Genomic DNA, 27,192 nt, shown 5'->3' with positions numbered 1-27,192 from the left:
ACAGAGGGGGTGGGGGAGAGTACTTCTGCAGTCCTTTGCTGGAGCCCCCTCCTTATTTGTTGCTTACTGGGCCCCACACAGAGGGCGTATTCTCTACCACTGGTGGTAAATGGTACCTTGACGGTACGGCCTACTGCGCTGTTTACCGTTGGTGGTAACATTACTGCTAATCGTCAACTGTAAAAGTCCTGCCGCCAGAGTTAATTGCATACCTACGGCGGTAATGCCACCGGCACCTGCCAAAGGAGTCTAAGCAGAGCAATAATTTGCCGCCATCGGTAAGTGCTCTCCAGTGAGGCCCAAGCCTCGGTGTAAAAGTAGGCGCTGGCGTGGTATCGTGTGGCATCCTAGTGATCTTGGGCAAGTATTGTGAGCTGTAAGAATGCATTGGCCCTCTCATCAACTCTATTTCTTCTGGAAGGTGCCGATAACGCTGTTCGGCTATCTCTCGTTGTACAGAGCGGCTCTCATCAGCTTCACAGAATGAATGTACTTTGGCTGAGCGATGGGGGATGAGGTGAGGAAGGTCGCAGCAGCCAATCAGAGGAGGCGTCTCGCCGGCATCTCACGCGCTGTGACCATCGGCCAATCGTCAGCCGGCTTAGAGTTGGGAAGCTGCTTAACTTCTTAAGTCCAGGAACTGGCACGGGCTGCGGCAGTGCCTGTTGCTGCTGGAGCTAGAAGTGCTCGTCTCAGGGCTGCTCCGCAGGATGCTTCGGGGAAGGGACCGGGGCATGTCGAGGAGGGTGCAGCAGAGTTGCGCAATAGTTTGAGTGGTTCGGGCGCATGTCGGTGCTCGCTTTTGCGCTGAACAGTATTCTTGTTTTCCCAAACTGCGGACGTTTGTCCCCTATCAGCCCTGAGCCATGATCGGGCGGGTGCCTGGCCTCCTCTGCTTCCTCCCCGCCCTACTGGCAGCCGCGAGCCGTGACTTCCCCACCCTGGCCCACCTGAAGCCCCAGGCGGGCGATGCCCCGCAGATCCAGGCGGTGCAGGAGCTGCTGCGGCGGCTGATCGGAGGCCGGGCGGCTGACTTCGCAGTGCAGGTGGACAGCTCCCTGGGCGCAGACACCTACCGGCTCAGCTCGCTGGCCGGCGGGCAGGTGCAGGTGGTCGGCGGCAGCGGGGTCGCCGCTGCCACCGGGCTCTACAGCTACCTAAAGTCCTACTGCGGCTGCCACATCTCGTGGTCGGCGGCGCAGCTTCGGGTCCCGTCGCCGCTGCCACCGGTGAAGGGCACCGTGATAGTCACTGCACCCAACAGGTAAGTGGGCATCCGGGAGGCATCTCCATCAAGGGAGATAAATGGCAATGCCAGGGCATGGGTGTCCCCTAATTAGCATGTAACGTGACCACAGAAACTGACACGATCTTTGATGCTGAAGCTCATCACTCTAAGTTACATTACTAGAAGTTGACAAGAGACTAAAACCTTTATGCTGTGCAATATATGAGCACTCCTTATGGTTATTACAAATGGGACAAGACTCCTGTGCATTTAATCCTGACTATATTGGTGTACATTAAGAAAATGTTTATTTAGGGCCCTTCTATTTTGGCATGCGAGGCACACTGATGTACAACGATTTGCCCAGGATCACACGTATCAAATATTAAAACCAAGGTTTGAACCCTGTCTGCTGGTGTGACACTTCTCAACTCTAGGTGGTACACATATGCATTCATTTTGGACTTTCATGAACTTGAAAAGCACACAAGACACACACTAAACTGAACTGGTAAGTTTTCTCACCCCTCTAGAAACTTATAAGCAAAGGTTGTGATTGTAGTTATATCTCTACAGTCGCATGGGGAATGTAATCAGTGCCTTTTAAAAATATTCTTTGTTTTACAACTGTGCTTCCAATAGAGACACACAACAAAACAAGCAATGTGAGAAGGTTACCTGCTTGTGGTTATTGTTTGGCACAGACATCTGCCACGGCTATCCACCCACACACATTAGAATTCAACACTTCCGTCCAACTGAACATGTAACATCTTTGTCTCCTTAAACCAGACTTGCCTCAACACCTCTGCCATTAGAATACAGCGACAACCTACGACCATATTTGGTCTAGCTGGACACATAACGAGTCTCTTGCAATAGCACACTCTCATGACCTACCTCCGCACCCGTCCACATGCACAACCCCTTAAGTTGCTTAGTGGAGGCTGGCCAGCCCACCTAATTCCTTTTCTTGACCAAATGCAAATACTGAGCATAATCCTTTTCTGAGTATGTTCCTAGGGGCCTCATTACGACCCTGGCGTTTAACCATGGCGCGATTAGCGCTATGGTTGACGCCAGTATTTTACCAACTCCGCCATGGTGAATGGCGGAATTACCGCCCCATTCCAAGGTTGGTGGGGCGGTAATTCCCCATTCACCATTGGCCCTTCCCCATTCTTGCCCCCATAGGGCTCAATGGTAATGGGGAAGGCGGTAATTACGGTACCGCAAATTGCGGTACCGTAATTACCTCGAAAGTCCCTTTGCAGGTTCCTTTCTTAACGGCTGGTAAAACCAGCTGTTAAGGTCGGGACCCGCAAAGGGACCTCGTAATTAGGCGGTAAGGGTTTAACGGCGCCAACACCTTTTACGGCGCCGTTAACCCCTTACCGCATGGGTCGTAATCGGTCCCCGAAGGCGTCCACACCACAAGCCCGTTGAGGCCATAAAAATGGATGAAAACTTGCTATATAAATGACTACTACATCCAGATTGTTGGAAGGTACATTTGCAGTTATACAAAAAAATGCAACTGCTTTTGTGTAAAGAGTGCAAAATATTTTGTGAGCCAGTTTAATTGGGTTGAGAGGAGACCTAGATTTGAGCAGCGGGAGCTCTGTGCTATAGGGCTTCCCACTGGAAACCCTACCATTGCAGTTCTTAGCGCCCAACATTCACACTTGCTAGAGGAACAAATTGGCACCACCCCTCCCTGTTAGGAGGCCCCACAGGGGCACGTTTCTTTGTTTTTTACAGTGAATTTCGATGGACCTCGAAGGCCTCCCAGGAAGGGGATGTTGGGTGGAGAAGCGGGGTCTCGCACTCTTCGGCTTGAGGTATCTAATGTGTACAGACGGGTACTACCATCGATGCGGACCCTGGCAACCGCACAAACTGCCCACACCTAGCGAGAACCCGCCCCTACGATGACGGGCTCTTTGAACTCTGTCCATGGCACCCAAGATCCTTGCACTTTCCAGCAATGGGATTCTTGCACTTTAAATGTATGTGCCCCAGTCTTCACTGTCTGTCCACGTGTCTCCCTTTCTGTCCATGTGTCCCAGCTCCGTGCACTGTGTATTTCCCTGCAACGCAGCGCCTACACGCGCCTGTGTCCATGAGCCCCCAGAGGAGGCCCCTCTTGCTCATGCTACCTCATGTCTTGGGGCACCACACGATCTCATATGGGCACCGCACTCTCTTGTGTGTGCCTCTGGGCACGACAGGCTCTTGTGTTGGCCCCTGGGCACGACAGGCTCTTGTGTTGGCCCCCATGCGCCACGGGCTCTCTGGTGGGCCCAAGACGCCACGGGCTCTCTGGTGGGCCCAAGACGCCACGGGCTCTCTGGTGGGCCCAAGACGCCACGGGCTCTCTGGTGGGCCCAAGACGCCACGGGCTCTCTGGTGGGCCCAAGACGCCACAGGCTCTCTGGTGGGCCCAAAACAGAAACGCCACGGGCTCTCTGGTGAGCCCAAAACGCCACGCCGTCTCTGGTGGGCCCAAACCGAAAACACCACGCCCTCTCTGGTGGGCCCAAAACGGAAACGCCACAGGATCTCTGGTGAGCCCAAGATGCCACACACTCTCTGGTGGGCCTGAGACGCCTCCCCGAGACGCCCCGCGCTCTCTGGTGGGCCCGAGGCGCCCCGCGCTCTCTGGTGGGCCCGAGGCGCCCCGCGCTCTCTGGTGGGCCCGAGGCGCCCCGCGCTCTCTGGTGGGCCCGAGGCGCCCCGCGCTCTCTGGTGGGCCCGAGGCGCCCCGCGCTCTCTGGTGGGCCCGAGGCGCCCCACGCTCTCTAGTGTGCCCGAGGCGCCTCACGCTCTCTGGTGGGCCCAAGGCGCCACGGGCTCTCTTGTGGGCTCAAAGCACCACACGCTCTCTTGTCCATTGACCTTGCACTCTGTCCCTGTGTCCCAGAGGTAAGAGGTGGGGGACATAGCACTGTGACTGGACTCTGGTAAGCTGCCCAGCCATTCGCCCCTCCCCCAGACCCGCCACTTTACTCTCCCGTCTTATCCACACCAAACCCCATTATCCAGGGAGGCTTGCAAGCACTTAAATGCATGCCCCCAGGTGGACAAGCCCTCAGTGTGTAATACTTTTTCATGCCTTTTATCTTAAGAACCATGCACTTTTAAGGGGAAAGGGGCGAGGCCTGTTTGAAGGCGTGCTGCGACCAGCAATTGGAACATGTCCGCAGAGAGCAGTTGGAAGGTTATCTATCGCCTTGTGGTTAAAGCTCTGTGATCGGAAACGTGTGCGTGTAACTTCGGGCTTACCCAGCAGAGCTGCTTTTGGCAAATTCCACAAATGTTTCATCAGGGGTGGACTGGGAAATAAAAGAGGCCCTGGAAATAATTACTGGGGACCAAAAGAGGCCCTGGAAATACTGTTCAAAGTGGCCCCATATGACACATTTTCAGCAAGCCCAATGCTTTTCCTATGAGAAAATTCGGAAATACCACACAAGAGGCCCAGGGTGCAGAGGCCCACCAGGAAATCTCCAGAGTTCCCTATAGGCCAGTCCGCCCCTGTGTTTAATTTGTTTCAGGCCAGTAATTTGTTTTTCCAGCTCTTTCTTTGGTGATGTCCTTGTTTTCTGAGTCGGTTGTACTGCCTTGCGCACTGATGCTTACTGCGGCGTTCTAACTGCTGAACCCATATGCATGCAACTTACATTGGCCGAACCCTTACCCTCACCAGTGAATAAGCTGGAGCACAAAGTTTGTCAAGTGTTGGCAATAAAAAGGCTGTAGGATTTTATTGTGCAGATATGGTTATGGGAATAACAATAATCACATGTCATAATAATATACTTTTGGGCACCGGGTCCTGAGGTTACCCCCTCTGGCCCGTGCCGCCAGACACGGGCAGGTTTGCCGGCTGACTGCGTTCCCCCGAAAGTATATCTTATTGGCAACCCCTGGAGGCTAAGGTTGCTGAGATTTCTCGAAAGAAATGTTCCATGCCCTGGTTTGATAGGTGGGTGCCGTCGTTGAGAAAAAGGTCTGGGTCACCCAAAGTAATGGCTGGGTGTTTTATGACGCATAGGCCTCTTGCTATACAGAATTTCTCTAGCCCCCTGCTCAGTTTTCTTCTGGAAATGTCTATTGATTTGTAACAGACGGCCCCCTGCCATTTTCTTCTGGGCAGGATGGCCGAGAAGTATATTTCTGTGTCCCTCCAGTTGTGTGAAATGCCAGCTAAGGAGATGCACATTTTCTCAAATAACTTTCTCCTTCCTGTGGTCACCAGGTCGTTGCCCCCTAGGTGTACTATCAGGAATTCTGGCGGGTCTCTGTATGCGACCAGCTCTGCTAGCTTATCGTGGATGTCGGCCCAAAGGAGGCCTCTGTATCCCCACCAGGAAGCGATGGTGTTCCTAAAAGGTGGCCCTCTTTGGTTTCTTCTGCCCATCGACCTGTTCTGAAGACGAATGAGTGTCCGACTATCCATGCTGATCGGAGTAGGGTCTTCCCCCCCGTCTGTTGTTTCTGGAGGGGTAGAGGGAAAAAAGGGGAGGGGTACTATATTAGCTGTGGTCTGATGTATCTCTTGTAGCAGTCTGACTTCCATCCCCCCATGTTTTTTAGCTGTTGAGGGGCCAGACCTCCTTGCCAGGCTGAGGTAGCAGCCCCGATTCTAAAGGAGTGGGTGCCAAAATCCTTCGTATCCCATCCCGCTTTGCTGATTGCTTTCATCAGCACCCCTTTAAATTGGTAGCTGATTAGTGCCGAGGCATCCTTGTGGATTAGAAACCTCGCCCCCACTTTGGGCCTTTGTGCGTAATAAAGGTTGGTGAAGCACACCGGGTAGTTTGTTGCATCATCAATGCAGCAAATATTGATGGTTCTTTTGGCCCCCGTTTTGGACTGTTGGATGTCTATGCTGACGCTGTCCCGTCTGACCCTGGCCTCCATGATGCCTAAACCGTTGTTGGCTTTGGTGCTGGAGGCGATGAATTCTCCTACCCGAAAAGCCTCGAAATAAGACAGAAAAAATGCTGTTTTAAATAGCATAGTCACATATAGATGCCAGCATATGCTCTCCAGCTGGCCTGTTATCTTTACTAGTTTGTTGAAATCTAGGGGATGGCGGGTGTCTACCTGGGGTCCCTCCATTCTGCCCCGCCTTTCATGGTGTAGGAGATCAGGGCGTTCTGGGTGGGGTCTGAGTCCCCCCCGTACTTTTGAAAAATATGAAATTGCTACTGGGTGTTTCTTTGCCCAATCTCTCTTAACACCCTGTTCATGCGCCCATTTTAAAAATATTTCTATATCTTTAATCAATATTAATTCTACATGGTTTAAACCTGTGACTCTAAATACTGTTTGTAAGCACTTACTGTACTGCGCTGCAGTAGTGCTTGCCAGCGGCTTTTCTGCCATCTCTGTTAGGAACCTCGAGCCAGGGTTCGTGTTCTCTGTTGGCAGCGTGTTGTTGGCACCTGTTTTTGAGGTGCCCGGTTCTTGTTGGGCATCCCGGCCTGGGCTCTCTGGCGCTGGCGTTGATGCCATATTTCTTAATTTCCCATTATTGACCAGCATTCTGCTGGTATTGCCGTCATCTGTTTTCGGGCGTGTGGTGCTAGCTCCCGGAATCTTGGCCACTGAAAGCGAGATAAAGCATCTGCAATATTATTGTCTGCCCCAGCGATGTGCTTTGCTTTGATCACAATGTTTTCTTGCAAGGTGACTGCTGTAATGGCTTGTAGGACTTTCAGCACTACAAGAGTTCCGTGTTAGCTAGCTTTCTGCCCCAGATGTGTAGGGTTAGCCAAATGGGAAATATTTCTGGGAGGGTGCTGTTTTTGTGTCCGCCCCGCTGATTGCCATGATTTGGGCCAGTGTCCTGCCACCCATTCTGTATCTAGTATGGCTCCAAAACCCCTGCTCCCGGCTGCATCAGTGAAGAGGACCCTTTTTGTCAATGTATTCAATGGCATGCGCCAAAGTGAGGTCCCGTTAAAGTTTCTGAGGAAATTCTCCCAAATTTCCAGATCTTGTTTCACCTCTTTGCCTAGCAGGATGTGTAGGTGGAGTTTGGTGTATGATTTGACTTTTAGTTCAAGACCTCTGGGGGATGATTCTGGCTGCAAAGGTGAGACTTCCCGCCAGTGACTGGATTTTTTTTACTGTGCCCTTGTTGTTAGGCCTTGTATTTTTTCCAGGAGTTCTGCTATCTTTGTTTTTGGGATTCTGCACAAGCCCCCTGCAGAGTCTACCTCAATACCCAGAAAGATTATGTTGGTGGCTGGTTTGGTCGTCTTCTCTGTTGCCAGGGGGATGCCCCACAGTGCAGCCATCCTTTCTAACTTGGCCAGTGCTCTACTGCATTCTTCGGACTCTGCTGGTCCCATTACCATGAAGTTGTTGAGGTAGTGTACTACTTTGGCCCTGGGTCTCTGTTTTTGGAATGTCCATTGGAAAAAGAGCTGAACTGCTCAAATAGGGCGCAGGATACTGCACATCCCATGGGGAGGCATCTGTCGACATAGAATTTGTTTTTTAAAGTAAACCCTAGCCATTGCTGAGAGTCTGGGTGAACTGGTAATAGTCTGAAGGCAGATTCAATGTCTAGTTTGACCATCAGGGCGTTCCCACCACATTCCTGTATGCGTCTTAATGCTTCTTGGAAGTGTGTGTAGGATACCGCAGATTCCGTGTGCGGGATGCCGTCGTTCAGTGATTGGCCTTTAGGGTAGGACAAATGATGAATTAGCCTCATTTTCCCAGGTTCTTTTTTGGGGACCAATCCTAGGGGGGATATTTTCAGCTCTGGTTGGTACAAATATGCTTTCATTTTTGACTTTCGTGAACTTGAAAAGCACACAAGTCGCACACTAAACCGAACTGGTAAGTGTACGTTTTCTCACCCTTATAGAAACTTATATTTGTAGTTGTATCTTTTGCAGTCGCACGATTGTAGTTGTATCTTTGCAGTCGCATGGGCAATGTAATCGGTGCCTTTTAAAAATATGCTTTGTTTTACAATTGTGCTTCTATTGGAGACACAGCAAAACAAGCAATGTGAGAAGGATGCCTGCCTGTGGTCATTGTTTGGCACAGACATGTGCCACGGTTATCCATCCACATACATTAGAATGCAGCTACGACAACACGTTCTGTCTAACGGAACATGTAACGTCTTTGCCCCCTTGAACCAGACTTGCCTCAACACCTCTGCCATTGGAATACAGCGACAACTTATGACCATGTTTGGTTTAGCTGGACACATAATGAGTCTCTTGCAGTAGCACACTCTTGTGACCTCCCTCAGCGCCCGTTCATATGCACAACCTCTTAGGTTGCTTAGTCGAGCCTGGCCAGCCCACCTAATTCCTGATCTTGACCAAATGCACATACGCAGCATAATCCTTTTCTGAGTATGTTCCTACACCTGGACTTCGCTGAGGCCATGCAAATGGGAGGGGAAAGGCGCTATATAAATGACTACGACAGATTGTTGGAATGGAAATTTGCAGTTATACAAAACCCCTTTTGTGTAAAGAGTGCAAAATATTTTGTCAGCCAGTTTGATTGGGTTGAGAGGAGACCTAGATTTGAGCAGCTGGAGCTCTGTGTTATGGGGCTTCCCAATGGAAACCCTACCATTGCAGTTCTTAGCGCCCAACATTCACCCTTAATAGAGGGACACATTGGCACCACCCCACCCTGTTATGAGCCCTTAGGCACGTTTCTTTGTTTTCTACAGTGAATTTAGATGGACCTCAAAGGTCTCCCAGGAAGGGTATGTTCGGTGGAGCAGTAGGGCCTCGCACTCTTTGGTTTGAGGCCTCTAATTTGTACAGGCAGGTACTACCATCGATGCGGACCCTGGCAACCACACAGACTGCCCACACCTAGCGAGAACCCGCCCTGACGCTGACGGGCTCTTTGAACTCTGTCCATGGCACCCAAGATCCTTGCACTTTCCAGCAATGGGATTCTTGCACTTTAAATGCATGTGCCCCAGTCTTCACTGACTGTCCAGGTGTCTCCCTTTCTGTCCATGTGCCCCAGTTCCTTGCACTGTGTTTTTCCCTACAATGCAGTGCCTACATGCTTCTGTGTACATGAGCCCCCGAAGGAGGCCCCTCTTGCTCATGGTCCCTCATGTCTTGTGGCGCCACACCATCTCGTATGGGCACGGCACGCTCTTGTGTGTGCCCCTGGGCACCACACGCTCTTGTGTTGGCCCTCGGGCGCCACGTGCTCTCGTGTTGGCCCCCCTGCAGGCCCCACATGCTCTTGTGTGGGCCCTGAGTAACACGTGCTCTTGGGCGGGACTCGAAGAACGCCATGTGCTCTCTGGGGGGCCCTAACACCAGGCGCTCTCTGGAGGGCCCAAACAACGCCATGCGCTCTCTGGAGGGCCCAAACAACGCCATGCGCTCTCTGGAGGGCCCAAACAACGCCATGCGCTGTCTGGTGGGCCCAAAGCGCCACGCGCTCTCTTGTCCATGGACCCAACGACCTAGCACTCTATCCCTGGGCCCGAGAGGTGGGGGACAAGGCACTGTGAGTGGACTCTTGTAAGCTGCCCAGCCATTTCCCCCACGCCCCCCCCAAGCCCGCCACTTTACTCTGCCCTCTTACCCACCCGAAACCCCATTAGCCAGGGAGGACTGCAAGCACTTGTATGCATGCCTCCAGGTGGAAAAACCCTCAGTGTGTAATACTTTTTGAAGAACCATGCGCTTTTAAGGGGAAAGGGGCGAGGCCTGTTTGAAAGCGCGCTGCGACCGTGAATTAGAACATGTCTGCAGAGAGCAGTCCGAAGGTTATCTATCGTCTTGTGGTTAAGGCCCTGTGATCGGAAACTTGTGCGTGTAACTTCCGGCTTACCCAGCAAAGCCGCTTTTGGCAAATTCCACAACGTTTCATTACCAGAATGTCTCCTCGCTCCTTCCTTTGGAAGTGCCTTGAAGCCGCTTCTGAAGGGTGACTGGGTTCTTGGATCATTAGTTAATCCACGAGGACAGAATTGTGGTAACTCTGGAGCATGATTCGCCAGGGAGAGAGGCCTGGTGTACTTGGCAAGCAGGCCTGCCTCGACGCCCGCAGCCACCCATTGCAGTATTCAAAACTTCAAGACCTAAAGCTGCCAAGCTTGTCCCCGTGCCTTCTCATGTTCGAGAAGCGGCTCACTTATTGGGAAATCCTTCTCATAGCCCCACGTGACGTGTATTCTATGTTCTGGAATTTAAGGCCAGTGGTGTTTTTCCAGCTCTTTCTTTGGCGATGTCCTTGTTTTCTGAGTCGGTTGTACTGCGTTGCGCACTGACGCTTCCCCGGTGGCCAAAAATTCACTCCTGTAAGTTTAACATGCATATATAGTCCGCCAAAAGGTGGACCTAAAATCTTTATGCACTGGGCCTGTTTACCTGCCTCTCATTCGAGTACGGAAGTCCTCTTTTGCACGCGAGTCCATGCTCCAGTGAAGTTTACCAGCGGACCTAAAAGCTAAGCTCTTTGTAGTCTATGGTGCAAGATATTTGCATTGCTTGCTGAATGGGAGTTAAGGTTCGCATGGGTCACTGCTAACCTGTTCTGTTTTGTTTGGCCTTGGGCTTAGGTCTGTAGTGAGTATCCATAGATGTACCCTCTGAGTGAATTACTATTTAAATGTAACTGTTATTCTAGAGAGATGGAATATGTAGCTAGCAGCCCCTGGAAGCAAAGGTTATTCGGTTTATGTTGAACATAATTGTTTGCTATATTTGAATTGCCATATATGCCCTTTGAGTTTGTTGTATGTATAAGTGTGAGGGACAGATTGTTGTGTTTTACCTATCCTCACTATGTGGCTATTCCCTGTATGTATGTGTGCCTGAGTCTGGAATGTTTGGTATGGAGTGTTCTGGTTGGAATGTTTGGATGTGAGTGCCTGTGTTCCTTGATTGCCAGTTGGAAACTTAAGCTTGGCACAGGGGGACCGGTGGATGCTTCTATCCCATGTACTTATCCTATATTATACCTGATGTACTTACCTGTGTTCCTGTGGACTTACTAAAGATACCTAAACCTAACAAGGCTCCTGAGTGGTTATTTTTAACCTCAAACCCACAACCTAACATTGGCGACGAGGATCTTGGAAACTGAAGGGAGCAGGAACATAAAAGGAGCAAGGACGCAGGTTGTACAAATAAAGACTGGTACCAGGAGACAAAGGGGACAAGGAAGTTGCCCACCAGGAAGAAGCAGGAACAACGGAGGCATCCACCGGGCCCCCCCGGCCCCAAGGTAAGCGCGCCCCACACCTGCATTATTTAAGGCAGGCCCAGAACTTTCATAGGGGGGCTGCGCTGCGCGGCTGTATCATTATGGCCAAGAGGTGTGCAGTAGCCAGTAGTTACAGCGCGTAAAAGGGCCGGGGGAGAGTTCATGAATAAAAGTGCCCAGAATTGCAGAAGAGCAGCGGAATAGGCGGTTGGAGTGACACGAAACACTTTGGAAATTGTTAAGTGTCTTACCGTACTGACATTTCTCTATGGAAGCGCCGTGTGAGAGGGCAGTCTGTGTGGTCCGGTATGGAGTGCAGCCATGACGAGGTGACTGTTGGCCCAGAGAGCTCCGTTCGTGGCTCCACTCATCTTTGTTCTGGTGACGTCACTGAGTGGCTGGAGGGATTGGTGACCATTGCGAACACAGAATGTGTATTCCAGCGTTCCGAGTGCTCACAACGCAGAGCATTTCGTAACAAGAAACTCATGGGAGTTTTGAAAAGCGCACCTTTCAACATGCTAGTAACATGTTTTACTTCCGGGTCTGCTGCATCTGTTCTTCGGTGTAGCATGGATGATTCATCGAGGAAAAGGACGGCAACAAAAGCTAGATGCTGTCCAGAGTGTATTACACTTCTATGGAGAAGAAACAACATTTGGATCAAAGCGCTCGTTTTAATGGCACCAGTAAAAAAGGAAAGGGAGATTGTGCGAGTTTACAAGTGGATCAGCTGTGTTAGCTGCCGAAGCAGAGGAGTTTTTTTTTCTGCACTTAATGCATATTAGGCCATCGGTGACATGAGGTACTGTGCTAACGTTTATTTTGCAGGATCGGACGGCCAGCAGCTAACGAGTTTGTTTTTTTTTACTGCACTTAATGCATATAAAGCCATCGGAGACATGAGGTACTGTGTTAACGTTTATTTTGCAGGATACGGCAGATTTGTTTTTTTCATCTAGTTGCATTGACATTACTATTGTACATGGCCTGTTATTTTTTTTTTGGTTGAAAGCAGACGTCTCGAGCTCATGGAATTTGAGTAATGCAAAGACCATTATAAAAAAAATAAAAAATGTCATGATTTCTGTATTGTTATGCTGGATATTGGTGGGTCAATGACAAAAGATTTCAACATTACAGATCTTGCAGTGTGAAGATGTGTTGACTTCAAATGTATATTGTGGCAAGTGGTGGTGTTGGTTATTATGCTATATGGCATTCGAAGGGCATATTGTGTTTGGGGATGCAGTTCCCGGAGTTGAGGTGCCTAAAGAGGTGGTGTATTTTGCCAATATTGGTGGCGTTGTGTGGCGCTAATGGGTGAGTCTATGGGAATTTCTGATGTCTTGGCTATGTACTGAAATTCAAAAGCTATGTACTGAAATTCAAAACCTAATGTGAGTTGTGTTTATGTTTTGCACTGTATTAACCAATTATTCTTCCACAGGAAAACAGCCATGAAGGACTTTGTAAGCTTTTATTATTGGACTCAAGTGTGGTGTTTAACCCTTGTTTATCATATTTAAATGCTCAAATTTTCCTGACTGGTGTGTTGGGGGAAATGTGTGTGGTGCAAGTGAGTGGAGACCATGTGGTTGCTCAGGTCAGGTACCCTAATGTGGAGAATATGGTTGCTTTTAGTAGCTCAGGCATGGTGCCCGGGGCTGTTGTTAGTGTGAGTATTGGTTGCTCAATGGTGAGCATAGAATGCTCAAATGTGAGCATTTATTAGCTCAGGCATGGTGCCTGGAGTGGTGGAGTGGAGGTTATTGGTTGCTCTATGGTGAGCATGGGATGCTCAATGGCGAGCATTTATTAGCTCAGGCATGGTGCCTGGAGTGGTGGAGTGGAGGTTATTGGTTGCTCTATGTTGAGCATGGGATGCTCAATGGGGAGCATTTAGTAGCTCAGGCATGCGCCTGGAGTGGTGGAGCAGTGCGAGTTTTGGTTGCTCTATGGTGAGCATCCATTAGCTCAGGCATTGTGCCTGGAGTGGTGGAGTGGAGGAAGTGGTATTGTGCTCCTTTGCGAGCATTTGATTTCTTTAGAGGGTGTTTGAGGACACCCACAGTGGAGTGGAGTGGAGAATAGTATGCTTTAGGCAGATAGTAGGGTGAACCCTGTAGATTGTGTTAGCACATCTTGTTGTTGGTGAATGATGATGCAGGGTTATTGTTGTGATGTAGGTGGTAACGGTTGTGAATGAGATTGTGGGCTGGTTCCCTTGTAGCGAGTTCCATAATAGGCTTGTTATGGTTCTATTGATTGTTTTGGAAGTGTGTTAGCCAATTGGCAGGTACTCTAAGGACTTGGTAGGGGATAGCTTTATGCTAGGAGCAGTTTGCCGGATGGTTGTTTAGAAGGATTGTTTTTTTTATATACTTACATGTTAGTAACACTGTTCTGTTTCTTCCTTTGATCGCATGGTTATGTATGGGGGGAGATGTGTTGTGTTTTACCTATCCTGACTATGTGGCTATTCCCTGTATGTATGTGTGCCTGAGTCTGGAATGTTTGGTATGGAGTGTTCTGGTTGGAATGTTTGGATGTGAGTGCCTGTGTTCCTTGATTGCCAGTTGGAAACATAAGCTTGGCACAGGGGGACCGGTGGATGCTTCTATCCCATGTACTTATCCTATATTATACCTGATGTACTTACCTGTGTTCCTGTGGACTTACTAAAGATACCTAAACCTAACAAGGCTCCTGAGTGGTTATTTCTAACCCCAAACCCACAACCTAACACAGATTCCTTTTGTTGGAGTGTTTCCTTTAGTTTATTTTGATAGGCAGGGAAATCCTCTTCAGGGTAGGGATAGTGAGGCGTTTATCAAACCCTTTTTAATTAATAAAATGGCATCTTATGAAGTTGTCTGCCTCACATTTCTGACCCCCTCACAACAGCTAGGGAGAAATGGCATGTCAGGAGTGATACAAAGGTTGTAGGTGTTTGGTTATTTACTCATCCATTAGCTGCCCATGGCCATGTTAATTCCTACAGCCATTCCCAGCCACTTTCTGCCCGCCTCCCTACTGCCCAAAACACATCCTCCTAGGATCTCCTTGAGCTAGTTTTATCCAGGCAAACTTTGCCTCAAAGTGCCTGCCAGTATTTTTTTTTAAACCGGCTTCTGAGAGTTAATGTCTTAATTGGAGCTGTAAAGGCGCTTCTGGTGTAGTAAAAATGTCTTAACCAGCTCTTCCTTCAGCCACTTGATTTGTAACCACTATGCGTGTCTTTCACGGAAGTCCTGTCAACAATAAGCATTGGCAAATCCAAGAGTTTTGGCTTGCGTATAAATATTAGGCTTTTGCCAGGCACTGATATTATGTGCCCAGGTACTTGCACCCCTTTGCAGCTGCTACCATCAATAGCCAGTTAATACCTACGGCACTACACTACGGCAGTGCCCGGCAAATGGCTTAGCCATTCCTACTCACAAGCCACAGCGGTTGGCATTGCCACTGTTTGTTTTTGTCGCTTATGCAGTGTGGAATGCTGTCGCTTGCAGCTTCAAGGCACCCAGGTTTTGATGGGTGTAGTTGGCTCTCTCATTCACTTACTGGTGGGCCATGTGTCTCTTTCTGGATGTATTTGAAAATGCATTTAATTAGATAGCACAATGTTTTCCTTACATTTTCAGTGCACCCCGCACTCCCGCAAAGAGCAATCTGCTGTTTAATGATTTTCACATGTTGCTGGAATTTCTGCATTTTCGATGAAATGTAAGATTTCTGTATTGCACAACATGGTTTAGTGTAATCATTAAGTGTTGTGGAGATGTGGGATTGATGCAGGCACACACGCTTTTCACTGGATTACAATGGCGTTGCACTTCTTTCACCCCCAATGGAATGATCATGAGGATTCAGGAATGAGTACTGGGGCTTGGCTCGCAAGTTTTTTTTTCTTTGCCAGTGACCACTATTTGTGGTCTAACCGTGCAGAGGCTTGGCTGGAGGATTGCCTATTGTGTGTCTGCTAGGTATAATCGAAGCTTTAAGTGGGCTGGGGCTAGGCAGGACCCAGTCGCTACAGTCTCCAAATGGTTCCCTTGAGTAGGGTTCCCCCAACTGACTTCCCAGATCTGATTTACTCTTGCACTAATGTAAATGAAACGATGAGTAACAAAATACACGGGGTGGTTCCCAACAATCTAAAATGTAACACTAACTGTATTTATTTTTAAACTAAATGCTGTGCATCCCAATCTAACAATCAAATGACTAAAAAAAATTGAAAGAAAAGCTCATCGCCATTAACAAATTATGCAAACCGTTTATCACTTTATTTATTTTTGCATTGAAATATATTATTTTCTGCATTAACAAAAACCCACATCTAACCCACTAGGTTACACATACAAAACCCCAACTCAAACAAAGTTGACAAGTGATCAAAGAGTGCAAAGCATGCAGTAAATAAACGTTATAAAAACAATATATCATAAATATGACGTGGCGTTCCATTTTCTGCGTTAGCCTCTTGGCTAATCAATATGTTGAAATACACTAAGAGAAATGAATTCTCTATGATGGGGTCCAGGGCTGAGTGACAGTACTGCTCTTTTACAGGAGAGGCACTATCGGCCATGTTCAGAATCACAACATTGGCTAAAGACATTTGGAATTGGGTTGTTTTCCAATTGGACAGGACATTAAAATCTAGAGATTAAGCTGTTTGATTTTTTTTTTAAACACATTCTAGTATTGTCATTACTATGATTTAATTCAATTCATACAGGAAACGTGGGCTTCTTTCCAAATAACCCTGGGATTGCATGGTCCATTTGTTTACAACATATTCATGCAATGGGCAAGTGAAGAAAAATAAAGGACTGAATTCCAGTGTCACACACCAGGCTAGTGAAAGGGTCACACTCAAGTTCCAGTGAAAAGCGTCTGGCCAATGATGGGGAGCTAGTGAAACTCCCGTGAAATGCACCTGGCCAATGATGGGGAGCTAGTGAAACTCCCGTGAAATGCACCTGGCCAATGAAGGGGAGCTAGTGAAACTCCCGTGAAATGCACCTGGCCAATGAAGGGGAGCTAGTGAAACTCCCGTGAAATGCACCTGGCCAATGAAGGGGAGCTAGTGAAATTCCTGTGAAATGCACCTGGCCAAGGATGGGGAGCTAGAGAAACCCCTGGGAAATGCACCTTGCCAAGGATGGGGAGCTAGAGAAACCCCTGGGAAATGTACCTTGCCAAGGATGGGGAGCTAGAGAAACCCCTGCGGAATGCACCTAGCCAATGGTGGGGAACTAGTGAAACTCCTGTGAAATGCACCTGGCCAATGAAGGGGAACTAGTGAAACTCCCGTGAAATGCACCTGGCCAATGAAGGGGAGCTGGTGAAACTCATATGAAATGCACCTGGCAAATGGTGGGGAGCTAGTGAAATTCCTGTGAAATGCACCTGGCCAATGAAGGGGAACTAGTGAAACGCATATGAAATGCACCTGGCAAATGGTGGGGAGCTAGTGAAATTCCTGTGAAATGCACCTGGCCAATGAAGGGGACTAGTGAAACTCCCATGAAATGCACCTGGCCAATGAAGGGGAGATAGTGAAACTCATATGAAATGCACCTGGCCAATGAAGGGGAGCTAGTGAAACCCCTGCGAAATGCACCTGGACAATGATGGGGAGCTAGTGAAACTCCTGTGAAATGCACCTGGCCAATGATGGGGAGCTAGAGAAACCCCTGGGAAATGCACCTGGCCAAGGATGGCGAGCTAGAGAAACCCCTGCGGAATGCACCTGGCCAATGAAGGGGAACTAGTGAAACTCCCGTGAAATGCGCCTGGCCAATGAAGGGGAACTAGTGAAACTCATATGTAATGCACCTGGCCAATGAAGGGGAGCTCGTGAAACTCCTGTGAAATGCACCTGGCAAATGAAGTGGAGCTAGTGAAACTCATATGAAATGCACCTGGCCAAGGATGGGGAGCTAGAGAAACCCCTGGGAAATGCACCTTGCCAAGGATGGGGAGCTAGAGAAACCCCTGGGAAATGCACCTTGCCAAGGATGGGGAGCTAGAGAAACCCCTGCGGAATGCACCTAGCCAATGGTGGGGAACTAGTGAAACTCCTGTGAAATGCACCTGGCCAATGAAGGGGAACTAGTGAAACTCCCGTGAAATGCACCTGGCCAATGAAGGGGAGCTGGTGAAACTCATATGAAATGCACCTGGCAAATGGTGGGGAGCTAGTGAAATTCCTGTGAAATGCACCTGGCCAATGAAGGGGAACTAGTGAAACGCATATGAAATGCACCTGGCAAATGGTGGGGAGCTAGTGAAATTCCTGTGAAATGCACCTGGCCAATGAAGGGGAACTAGTGAAACTCCCATGAAATGCACCTGGCCAATGAAGGGGAGATAGTGAAACTCATATGAAATGCACCTGGCCAATGAAGGGGAGCTAGTGAAACCCCTGGGAAATGCACCTGGCCAAGGATGGCGAGCTAGAGAAACCCCTGCGGAATGCACCTGGCCAATGAAGGGGAACTAGTGAAACTCCCGTGAAATGCACCTGGCCGATGAAGGGGAACTAGTGAAACCCCTGCAAAATGCACCTGGACAATGATAGGGAGCTAGTGAAACTCCTGTGAAATGCTCCTGGCCAATGACGGGGAGCTAGTGAAACTCATATGAAATGCACCTGGCAAATGGTGGGGAACTAGTGAAACCCATATGAAATGCACCTGGCAAATGGTGGGGAACTAGTGAAACCCCTGCGAAATGCACCTGGACAATGATGGGGAGCTAGTGATCTCCTGTGAAATGCTCCTGGCCAATGATGGGGAGCTAGTGAAACTCCTGTGAAATACACCTGGCCAAGGATGGTGAGCTAGAGAAAACGCTGCGAAATGCACCTGGCCATTGGTGGGGAACTAGTGAAACCCCTGCGAAATGCACCTGGCCAATGGTGGGGAACTAGTGAAACTTGTATGAAATGCACCTGGCCAATGATGGCGAATTAGTGAACCTTCCGTGAAAAGCTCATGGCCAATGATGGGGAGCTAATGAAACTCATGTGAAATGCACCTGGACAATGATTGGGGAGCTAATGAAACTCATGTGAAATGCCTCTGGCCAATGGTGGGGAACTAGTGAAACGCCTGCGAGATGCACCTGGCCAATGATGGGGAGCTAGAGAAACCACTGTGAAATGCACCTGGCCAAGGATGGGGAGCTAGAGCAACCCCTGCAAAAACCCCTGCAAAATGCACCTGGCCATTGGTGGCGAACTAGTGAAACTCCTGTGAAATGCACCTGGCCAATGAAGGCGAACTAGTGAAACTCATATGAAATGCTCCTGGCCAATGATGGGGAGCTAGTGAAACTCCTGTGAAATGCACCTGGCCAATGAAGGGGAACTAGTGAAACTCATATGAAATGCACTTGGCCAATGGTGGCGAATTAGTGAAACTTCTGTGAAATGCTCCTGGCCAATGATGTGGAGCTAATGAAACTCATATGAAATGCACCTGGCCAATTAAGGGGAACTAGTGAAACTCCAATGAAATGCCCCTGGCCAATGGTGGGGAACTAGTGAAACCCCTGCAAAAGGCACCTGGACAATAATGGGGAGCTAGTGAAACTCCTGTGAAATGCACAATACAGTGCTTGGCTAATGGTGGAATTCACAAGGCAAATGATCGGTAAATTGCCAGAGGTTCAAAAGGTCACTGTTGGAGGTGAAGTGAAATATCTGTGGTCCAATGGTAAGGAAATGGTTAATGTTAAAGGTATTTGTACTGCGCACTGTCACCAACGGATTTGGTCCCCAGGCTCTCAGGCGGATCTCCAAACAAGAAGGCGGGCTGGGTTAGTCGGGTGAAGAGGGAGTAGGAAAGTGAGAGAAATGCTGTGTTGTTGGCGGATTCAGTTTGGTTTTCACTGTGCGCTGAGCTTTGGTGTGAATATGGGACCGATGCGAGACCTAGTGTGCTGTTGGTGCAGTTTGTGTTTGTTTGTTGCGGTGTGGTGAAGTGCGTGCGGTTTGCTGAGGGAGAAGATTGTTGCGTGGATTTTCGTGTGAGTTAGGTATGCAGAGATTTGAGCATAGGGTTAGTGGGTTATATCTCTTAGTCCTTATAAATCTTGTTCTATGTATCTGGTTGTCCTATAGGTAGGCATATTTTCCACTTTTCTTCCTGTCCGTCTAATTGGTATGAGTGATGGTGTGGCATGTTCCCAGCTGTGTTGTTTTTGAACTTAGTTTAATAGGAAGGGGCGTGTCTTGTCCCACACTCTGATAATGGTTTGTAAATCTATCAGTTACCCACTACCTTGCTAACTATTTTCTGTCGGTGGTCCATTATTGCCTGTGTAGTTTTGTAGGCCAAGGTGTTATAGTATAACTAGCTAGTGAAAAGTGGCATGCAAATGAGCGGGACATTGTGACACGCCAGTGAAATCCAGTGGGCCAAAAAGAAAAAATATAATGAAGGTACGCACAGCAAACGGGGCCAGTGGCTGAGGAACCATGCAACATAGTAAAACTCTAGTATGGGGCACCTAGTCCCATACTGAGGCACCAAATAAATGGAGAAATTGAGGCACCAAATAAATGGAGACATTGTAGTGAAGTTTGAAAAGCCATTGATGGAGAATGTGTAACACTGCAGTGACGTGCTCAAGGGCAGCAATAATAAGTGTGAACTGATAATGAAGTGCAGGTTGGCAATTAGGGGGGTTAGTGTAAATGAGTGTTCAGCGCTGATGGTGTTGAAACTGTATTGATGTGCATGGAATGAAATGGGGATCTATCTCTACGTTGACTTGGTGGCAGACTAAGGGGGCTGTGGTTTGAGAACTTGGACACCCCCCATGACTTTAACCAGGCCAGCCACAGGGGAAGGGCTGTGATTTGATTGACTGGAGAGTCCGCAAACTCTGGTTTGATAAACTCCATCTAAGACTTTATACCAGTGAGGAGAAGCATTGAGACTGTAAGGTTTAGGAGACATGTGGGAAGAGATTAATCGAAGACGAATGTGCAGTTATCGCCAAAAGCTCACTGGGAGGAGGGTCCTCCCCTTGGCCCTCTACCAGCAGACGGCCTGATATATCCAAGCTAAACAACTGCACTCAAAGCTCCAAATTAACAATGTGGGGAGGTGGAATGCCAAGACTGTGGCAAAGAGTAGGAGGACTAGGAGTAACATGATTACCCGTAGGTAATCCAGGGTTTACCCCACGTTCCTCGTCCAATCCTAAATAGGTGAGAGATATGGAAGCCTTTGAGCAGCTTTTATCCACACCCAAGTAAGATCTAGCAGACCTCACTACTGCGACACCCTTCGGGTTTATTGAAATATGCTGTGAAAGGAAGTCCTGTGAACAAGACTTGCTTTGTTCATGGACTGAAGTACTTGCACTCCAAATGAGTTTTCGGAAGCATCCAAAGATTGTAGCAGGTAGTGCGTGATAAAATGGGGAGAAGCCCATCTAGTGACTTAACAGGTGTAGCATTTCGGAAGTCTTTACTCCGCAGCCCAGCACACTGCAGGTTTGCATGGACGGGCCTCTAATCCCCTTAACCCAAAGCAGGCCCACCACGTAAGAAGCGAGTGCACATTTGTATATAAAGCAAGTTTATTGTACAATCGTCAGGGGAGCGGTTAGGTGACGCTTTAGAGTCAAAATAACATGAGAGCCACACAAGTTGACACATTTATGCAACAGTTAAAACACTCCCATATATTTTTTACAATTTACCCCCCACATGTGATTGGTCAAGACCTATACAAATAAATCCATTCGTTCTCTAATTCCCCCATTCCCATTGGTTGCAGTTATCTTAACCATCATCTTCAGCTCATTGTACAACACTCCTTTCTAGGATTTGTCCGCGGCAAGCCATGACATCCTCACAGTTACACCATTCATATACAGACATAATTTATTACAAGTCACATCTGGTCAAAATCACCTAACCCTAAATGTAATTGCACATGGTTTGTACGAATACTTCAAACGACATGAGGCAGAATAAACCGGTTCCCTTTCAACTATAGATAAACATCTCACCCACCCCAACTTGATGTTGTCTCCGGAACATTCTAATCTAAATGACTACCAATTCGGCATACATGGCACATCCTGAGGAAACAATGAAACCCATGAGTATCAGTCACTCTGTCCTCGAGCGTCACTACACCTCACATGTATTGTTGGTCAAAAGCTAATGGCCGGATACATCTGCAATTTCTCATGCACTTAAAAACATTACGTCTGCCTTCTGCGAAACTACCAGGCCATAGAAGCCTGGCTGGTTTGTTGGCTGACCAGTTGCTTGGTCACTCATTACTTCTCCTTTGGCCTCAACCCTGCAAAACTAGATTTTCCCAGTCACTTAAAATTCACCACTTGAACTCTTGATTGCAGAGTTCAAGCAGCAAACCCTGTCAAGGAATAGAAAAGTATGGTAGTCGCTCCAAACCATCTTCTGAGAGACACAGGGCAACATTCCTTCCCTAACCTGAAACCCCAAAAGTGATGAAGAGGCTGAAGATTTGCAGAAGGAGGTTCTTTCTAGGTAACGCAAGACTGCGCAAGGCCATCTCATTAGGAACGGAGGGCGAAGAATCGCTTCCTCAAAATGATAGAAAAATGGGAACAAAAACCAAATGAATGAATGACTGTCTGATTAGGCTGCCGAAAGAACAACTCTGATTTTATTATTTATTATTTATTATTATTCATTATTATTATTTCATTACACCAACTTAAGGTTCGCTGCATACATGGCACGTAGGTTGGACCTCCGGCAGATCCCAAGATGTCAGCATTGACTTGGACAAGGACTGTTCCAATGACAAACACTGAAAGATGGCAGAGTCTTAAGCGCCCTAGAGCACGGATCCTTGAATGCCTTAATAGTTGCCCACTGACTGCTGGCATTGCATTGGAACCACACATTAATCATTTGGCATCACGGCTAAGTTCGGGAAAAAGTGTGGGGAGACTCTGGCATGCACCCTGGGAAGGGATGTCACATGAGCTGAACGTATCCTAAAGCAAAGTATGCACATTTCTTTCCATTTGTCTTTTCCAACTGAAGAAAGTGCATAGGACAAATAAACCTTTGCCAAGGGGAACAGATTCCCTATAACATTGCTGGGTAAGTATAAAAGGTGTGCACCTTTTATTTCTAAGACTCTTTAACCAAACATTATTATTAGGGTATGTATTGAGCACGGACCTCACTTCGGGAAGCAACGGAGTGTTCTACATTCATGGGGGAAGAACACAGGGAGGGGCGTGGAGAAAAAGGAAGCAGGTAGCCGACTGGGGAGGTTGGGCAAGTGGGCAATTTGCATCAAGGGATCTAGAAGCAACCAGTGGAGGAACCAATGGGGAGCATATCACTGAATCTCAGGTAGGGTGGGTAGAGGAGGGTGTGTGGACCTATGTGTTGGGGAGGAGCCATTCCTTGAAGAGGAGGGTCTTGAGCTCTTTCCTGAGCCATAGAAACGATGAGGTGAGTCTTATGTTGCCGGGGAGGAGGTTCCAGAGTCTTGGAGTGCAGATGGAGAAGGCCTGTCTTCTGGTCCTTTCCTTCCTGCACCATCAGTGTGAAACATGCCTTGTATATCAGAATATATATTTTAAAGCTTTGTAATAAGCAATTCGAGCAGTCTTGTGACTGAGTGTTTGGCCTCCCATCTGTGCAACCTATTTTTCAATCCCGGCCACTTCCCTTTTTAAGTGCGGGCAGAATTTCTTTCTTTAATTACTTGAGAATATACAGGAGGGATTGCATCCACGCTCTCAAAAAAAGGTGGGCTGACGCTGTCCACCCACGTGGTCCCTCGACTTGTGTGCGCTGTATTGCATCAGTATCAAAGCTTTGCGTAACTGTTGAATAGACACTGCTATGTGTTGAGGAATTCTCGGTCACTGTAAGCAACCTCCGGTATATTTTCAGAGTCAGGGAAGGAGCCCTGCTCGGAGGTGACACTGGCTCCTTGATGTAGAGAGGGAGGGGTGAAAGAAGGGTGCAGAAGAGCCCTCCAAGGAGGCCAGAATGAAGAAATGGGCCTCCTTTGTACCCTCTGTGACCCTGGCGAGGAAGGGAAGGTGTGAGTAGAACTTCCGGGCCTAGGGTGGGCAAGTCCATACCGCTCATGTATGGATGAAATCGCAAATTTGATCCCATTGAACTCTATGGTGAGGTAGGGGACTTTCTGTGAGTGTGAACTGATCCCAAGGCAAGTGATACCCGCCAAATGATTTTAGCAGGTGAGGGAGAGACCTAGCAAGAATCCAGCACCCACCTCACACCCTAACAGTCCAGGAAACAAAATCTTTGACAGGTATTGTTGCTGGAGCCACACATTTGGAGATACTCAAACTTTTGTTGTTAATGTGCTAGACCTTTTTATTAGGCCAAAATAGATCAAACCGTCACACAACAAACAGAGTAAGGGGCAAAGTGACACACCTGGGCATTATGCTGTGTTATTGTTTTGTACTGTGCACCGTTACCATTTGCATGGTCTCTGTGCGCTCGCGTGGCTCTGTAAGAAAGTGGGTGGGGTTGGTTAATGAGGGAAGAGGCATGGGATAGAGGTTGTGCTCTTCTGTTGATGCTTGCAGAACCAGGAGAAACTGGCGCCAGTGCAAGGCGGTTTTCTGAGTGTGCTTTGATTTGTGTGTACTGGGCTTGTGTCCAGAGGGGTAAGGCCCATTGTCTGGGTTGTTTATTTGCAGTTGTTTGACCTTGAGGTGAATGTGTGGTTGTGGTGTGTGTGTGCATTGTGTCTGGCCCTTTTGGGGCGTGGTATTTGGGAGGTGTGCGGGAGAGGAGCAAGGGACAGAGGTGGTTAGTACAGTGGGAAACTTCAGAGCGTAGCTAGCTTTCAACACCATGGCAAAATCCCAGGGGCAGCAGTGCATCACATCTATAGAACAGCACAAAGATCCACATGGTTGTTCAACGATTCATGAATCTTCCTGTAAACTATAAACGGAACTAGTAACGTGGACAGAACAGAGGGTGGGGGATACCGGGACCAAGAAAATGAGAACACATATAGAAAAAGTAGATGTGCAGGTCATTGAAGACCTTTCAAATCCAATAGTATCTATCTAATATGCCTTCCTGCGTGCGCCTAACCTTCGGACAGCATTTGAGAAAGACTAAATGGGACAGAGAGCATTGCCTTAAGTGAGGATGGGAAAATGAGTGGGGGCTCATCAAGGGGGCGCGACCCAGCTTAATGTGCTGCAGCACCACTGCCAGGCAGCCCTGTTGGGGTGGGGGGGGGCAGAGGGTGTGCATCTCTGCATCTATTACATAAAGGGATCCCTGGTGGGGGACAGCACCACATGTTTTCAGCCTTAATGGTGGCGCTGCATTGGCCTCACCAGGCTGACGGCAGCAGCACCAATAAGGTTGAAACCGTGAGGCAGCTGGAAGCTGAGGCCTTTTTTCCTGAAGCTCCAGAGAACGAGCTGCAGCTTCAGGCTTTAGAAAAAGGCCTTGCCTTTTCTTCTATAATGGTGGAACCGGCTAACGGGCATCTCTTGAATAAAGAGATGCCTCTCAGGTTCCAGCACCACCATTATAGCTAAAAGGTATTTTATTCTGAAGCCCTCGTACATGAGCGAGAGCTTCAGGCTTTAGAAAAAAGCCTTGTACTCTAGCGGTTGTGGCTGCCAGGAGACATTAGGGGGCCCCTGCATGGCCCCAGCTCAGAACCACATTTCTGAGCCTGCCGTGGCTCTGCTTCGGCTAGCCCCGGCTCACTTAAAGCCCTGAACGAGTGAGAATCTGGGATGATGGAAAAATCCCCGTCGTCTGTCTGATATTTTCGGACCCACTTTAAGGAAAGGAGATGCTGCACACCAATAGTGACAGGGTGAGAAGACTAGACCACGCCCCCACCTCCCTCCCTATAGGACCTGGCTGACATATTGCCCTCTGTTTCTTATCCCTCTTGCAGCACAGGCTTTATGATGGGCCCGCAGGGTGCGCGCATTGAGTGCACATGGATGCCAGATGGCATGCGCCGCATAGCTCATCTATTACCCCCTGCAACGCATTCCCTGCATTTATCTGGCCCACGGCTCTGCTAAGCTTCTCTGATGGCTATCAATTATTGGCTCAACTTGGCCATACTGCACAGCGCAGGAATATAAAGAGCAAGCATTGGCAAAACCACCAGTTTGGGTTTTTAGGTGAGAAGAGGATGTCCTTAAAGATACTACACGTGCATAATATGGTAACTGGTGTGAGCACCAGAGCATATGAAAGCAGTGCTTGGCAAATGTCTACCTAATACTTGTACATAAGCCAAATCTGTTGGCTTTGCCAGTGCTTGCTGCTTTTAAAAGTACTCCAGTGCAAAGAAACGCATGCATACTGCCTTTAAGCCCAGTAGCTGCAGGCAGACTTTCTTAAGAGCTTTGTATTACACCAGCAGCACCACGTGACCACAATTAAGGCATTCAATCTCGGAAGAATGCTTTGAAATAGCGTTTGCAGGTACTTGCAGCACAGCAATCGGACCTGGCTGCTTGACAACGCTGTGCAGAGAGATCCCAGGAGGATGGGTTTTGGGGGGGCAGGGGCAGGTAGTGGGTGGAAATGACCCTAGGAAGTAGCATGCCCATGGGCAGGCAATGGGTGGTTAAATGACTTTAAATAAGACCCACAAGCTATGTCCCTTCTCGTATCCCAGCTCCCTCCTAGCTGTACTCCAATGCCATAGTTTTGGTGTATAGCTGGTGCTTAAGCGCACCCTAATAGCTAAAACTAAAAAAGGTCCAATGAAGCAACGGCTTACTACAAGCCAGTGTCCTGTTGGAAAACGTCATGGGCCTAGGGTATCAAGACTTTGGTACTCCTGGTTTATTTTTGCTGTTACTCCAGTGAATTCTAAATTGCACCACTCTTACCCACTTTACTACTGAGCTAGTGCCTCGTCATAGTGCTTTGAAGCGGCCTGAAGGTGGTATTAAGAGTTAAAAACCTACATGCATACGCCCAGCAAGGAAATGATAGAAAAACCCTTTCAGACATCCCTCTCCCATCTCTCCATGTGAATAAAAACTCTATATGTGAATGGTCCTATGGTCCTTTGGTCCTTTGTATCAGCAAGGAACGACTAATTGTAACTTCCATACCAGAGGATAAATGGATTCAGCACTTTAAGGCCCCATATAGTGCCTAACAAATAGGTGTGCAGCACCCGATTCTAGAGGTGATGCTGCTGGTTGCTTCGATGGCTGTGCAGGCTAATGCTGTCTCTCAAATCATGATCACACTAGTAAAGTTAGGTATAATGTTAATGATCTCTAAGATAAGGGTGGGCAAAGGCCTTGTGCCCGACTTTATTCCATCTGATCTGTTCAAGGTCCGCCCAGACACATGGGCTGCAGTATTTACTCAAGCATTAAATGCATTGATACAAAAGAAGAGTTTCCCTGGGGGCTTAAAAAGGCAGTCATTGGACCCATTTACAAGAAAGGAGACAACAATCTCCCCAAACAGCCATATCGCTGTTCGACAGTTCATTTAAGATCTTTGGCGGAATAAAACAGGAGAGATTACAAGATCACGTGGACGAGTATGATATCATCGCACTCACCCAGTTGGGTTTCTGGGACAGAGCTCCATGTCTTGAACTTGTATCTGATTGTGGCCATTTGTTAAAGAGAAGAACCTGAATGTGGCCTTCGGGGACCTGGCCACAGATTTTGACTCATTGGAT

The 27,192-nt window shown here is 48.3% G+C and overlaps 1 protein-coding gene across 1 annotated transcript in view; it reads left to right on the top strand.

The window, feature by feature from the left end:
• The first annotated feature begins 649 nt into the window (after positions 1–649).
• Positions 650–27,192, top strand: part of NAGLU (N-acetyl-alpha-glucosaminidase) — a 93,710-nt gene continuing 67,167 nt past the window's right edge. The window contains exon 1 of the mRNA XM_069634436.1: positions 650–1,264. Within this exon, the coding sequence (XP_069490537.1) occupies positions 867–1,264 (398 nt within the window). The 5' untranslated portion in view covers positions 650–866. The remainder of the gene's footprint in view (positions 1,265–27,192) is intronic.

This window comes from Ambystoma mexicanum, chromosome 13 (assembly GCF_040938575.1).
Source record: "Ambystoma mexicanum isolate Mex_15411 chromosome 13, UKY_AmexF1_1, whole genome shotgun sequence".
Lineage (NCBI taxonomy): Eukaryota > Metazoa > Chordata > Amphibia > Caudata > Ambystomatidae > Ambystoma > Ambystoma mexicanum.
Note: the sequence above shows the minus strand (reverse complement) of the source record. Positions and strands in the feature narration are given on the sequence as shown.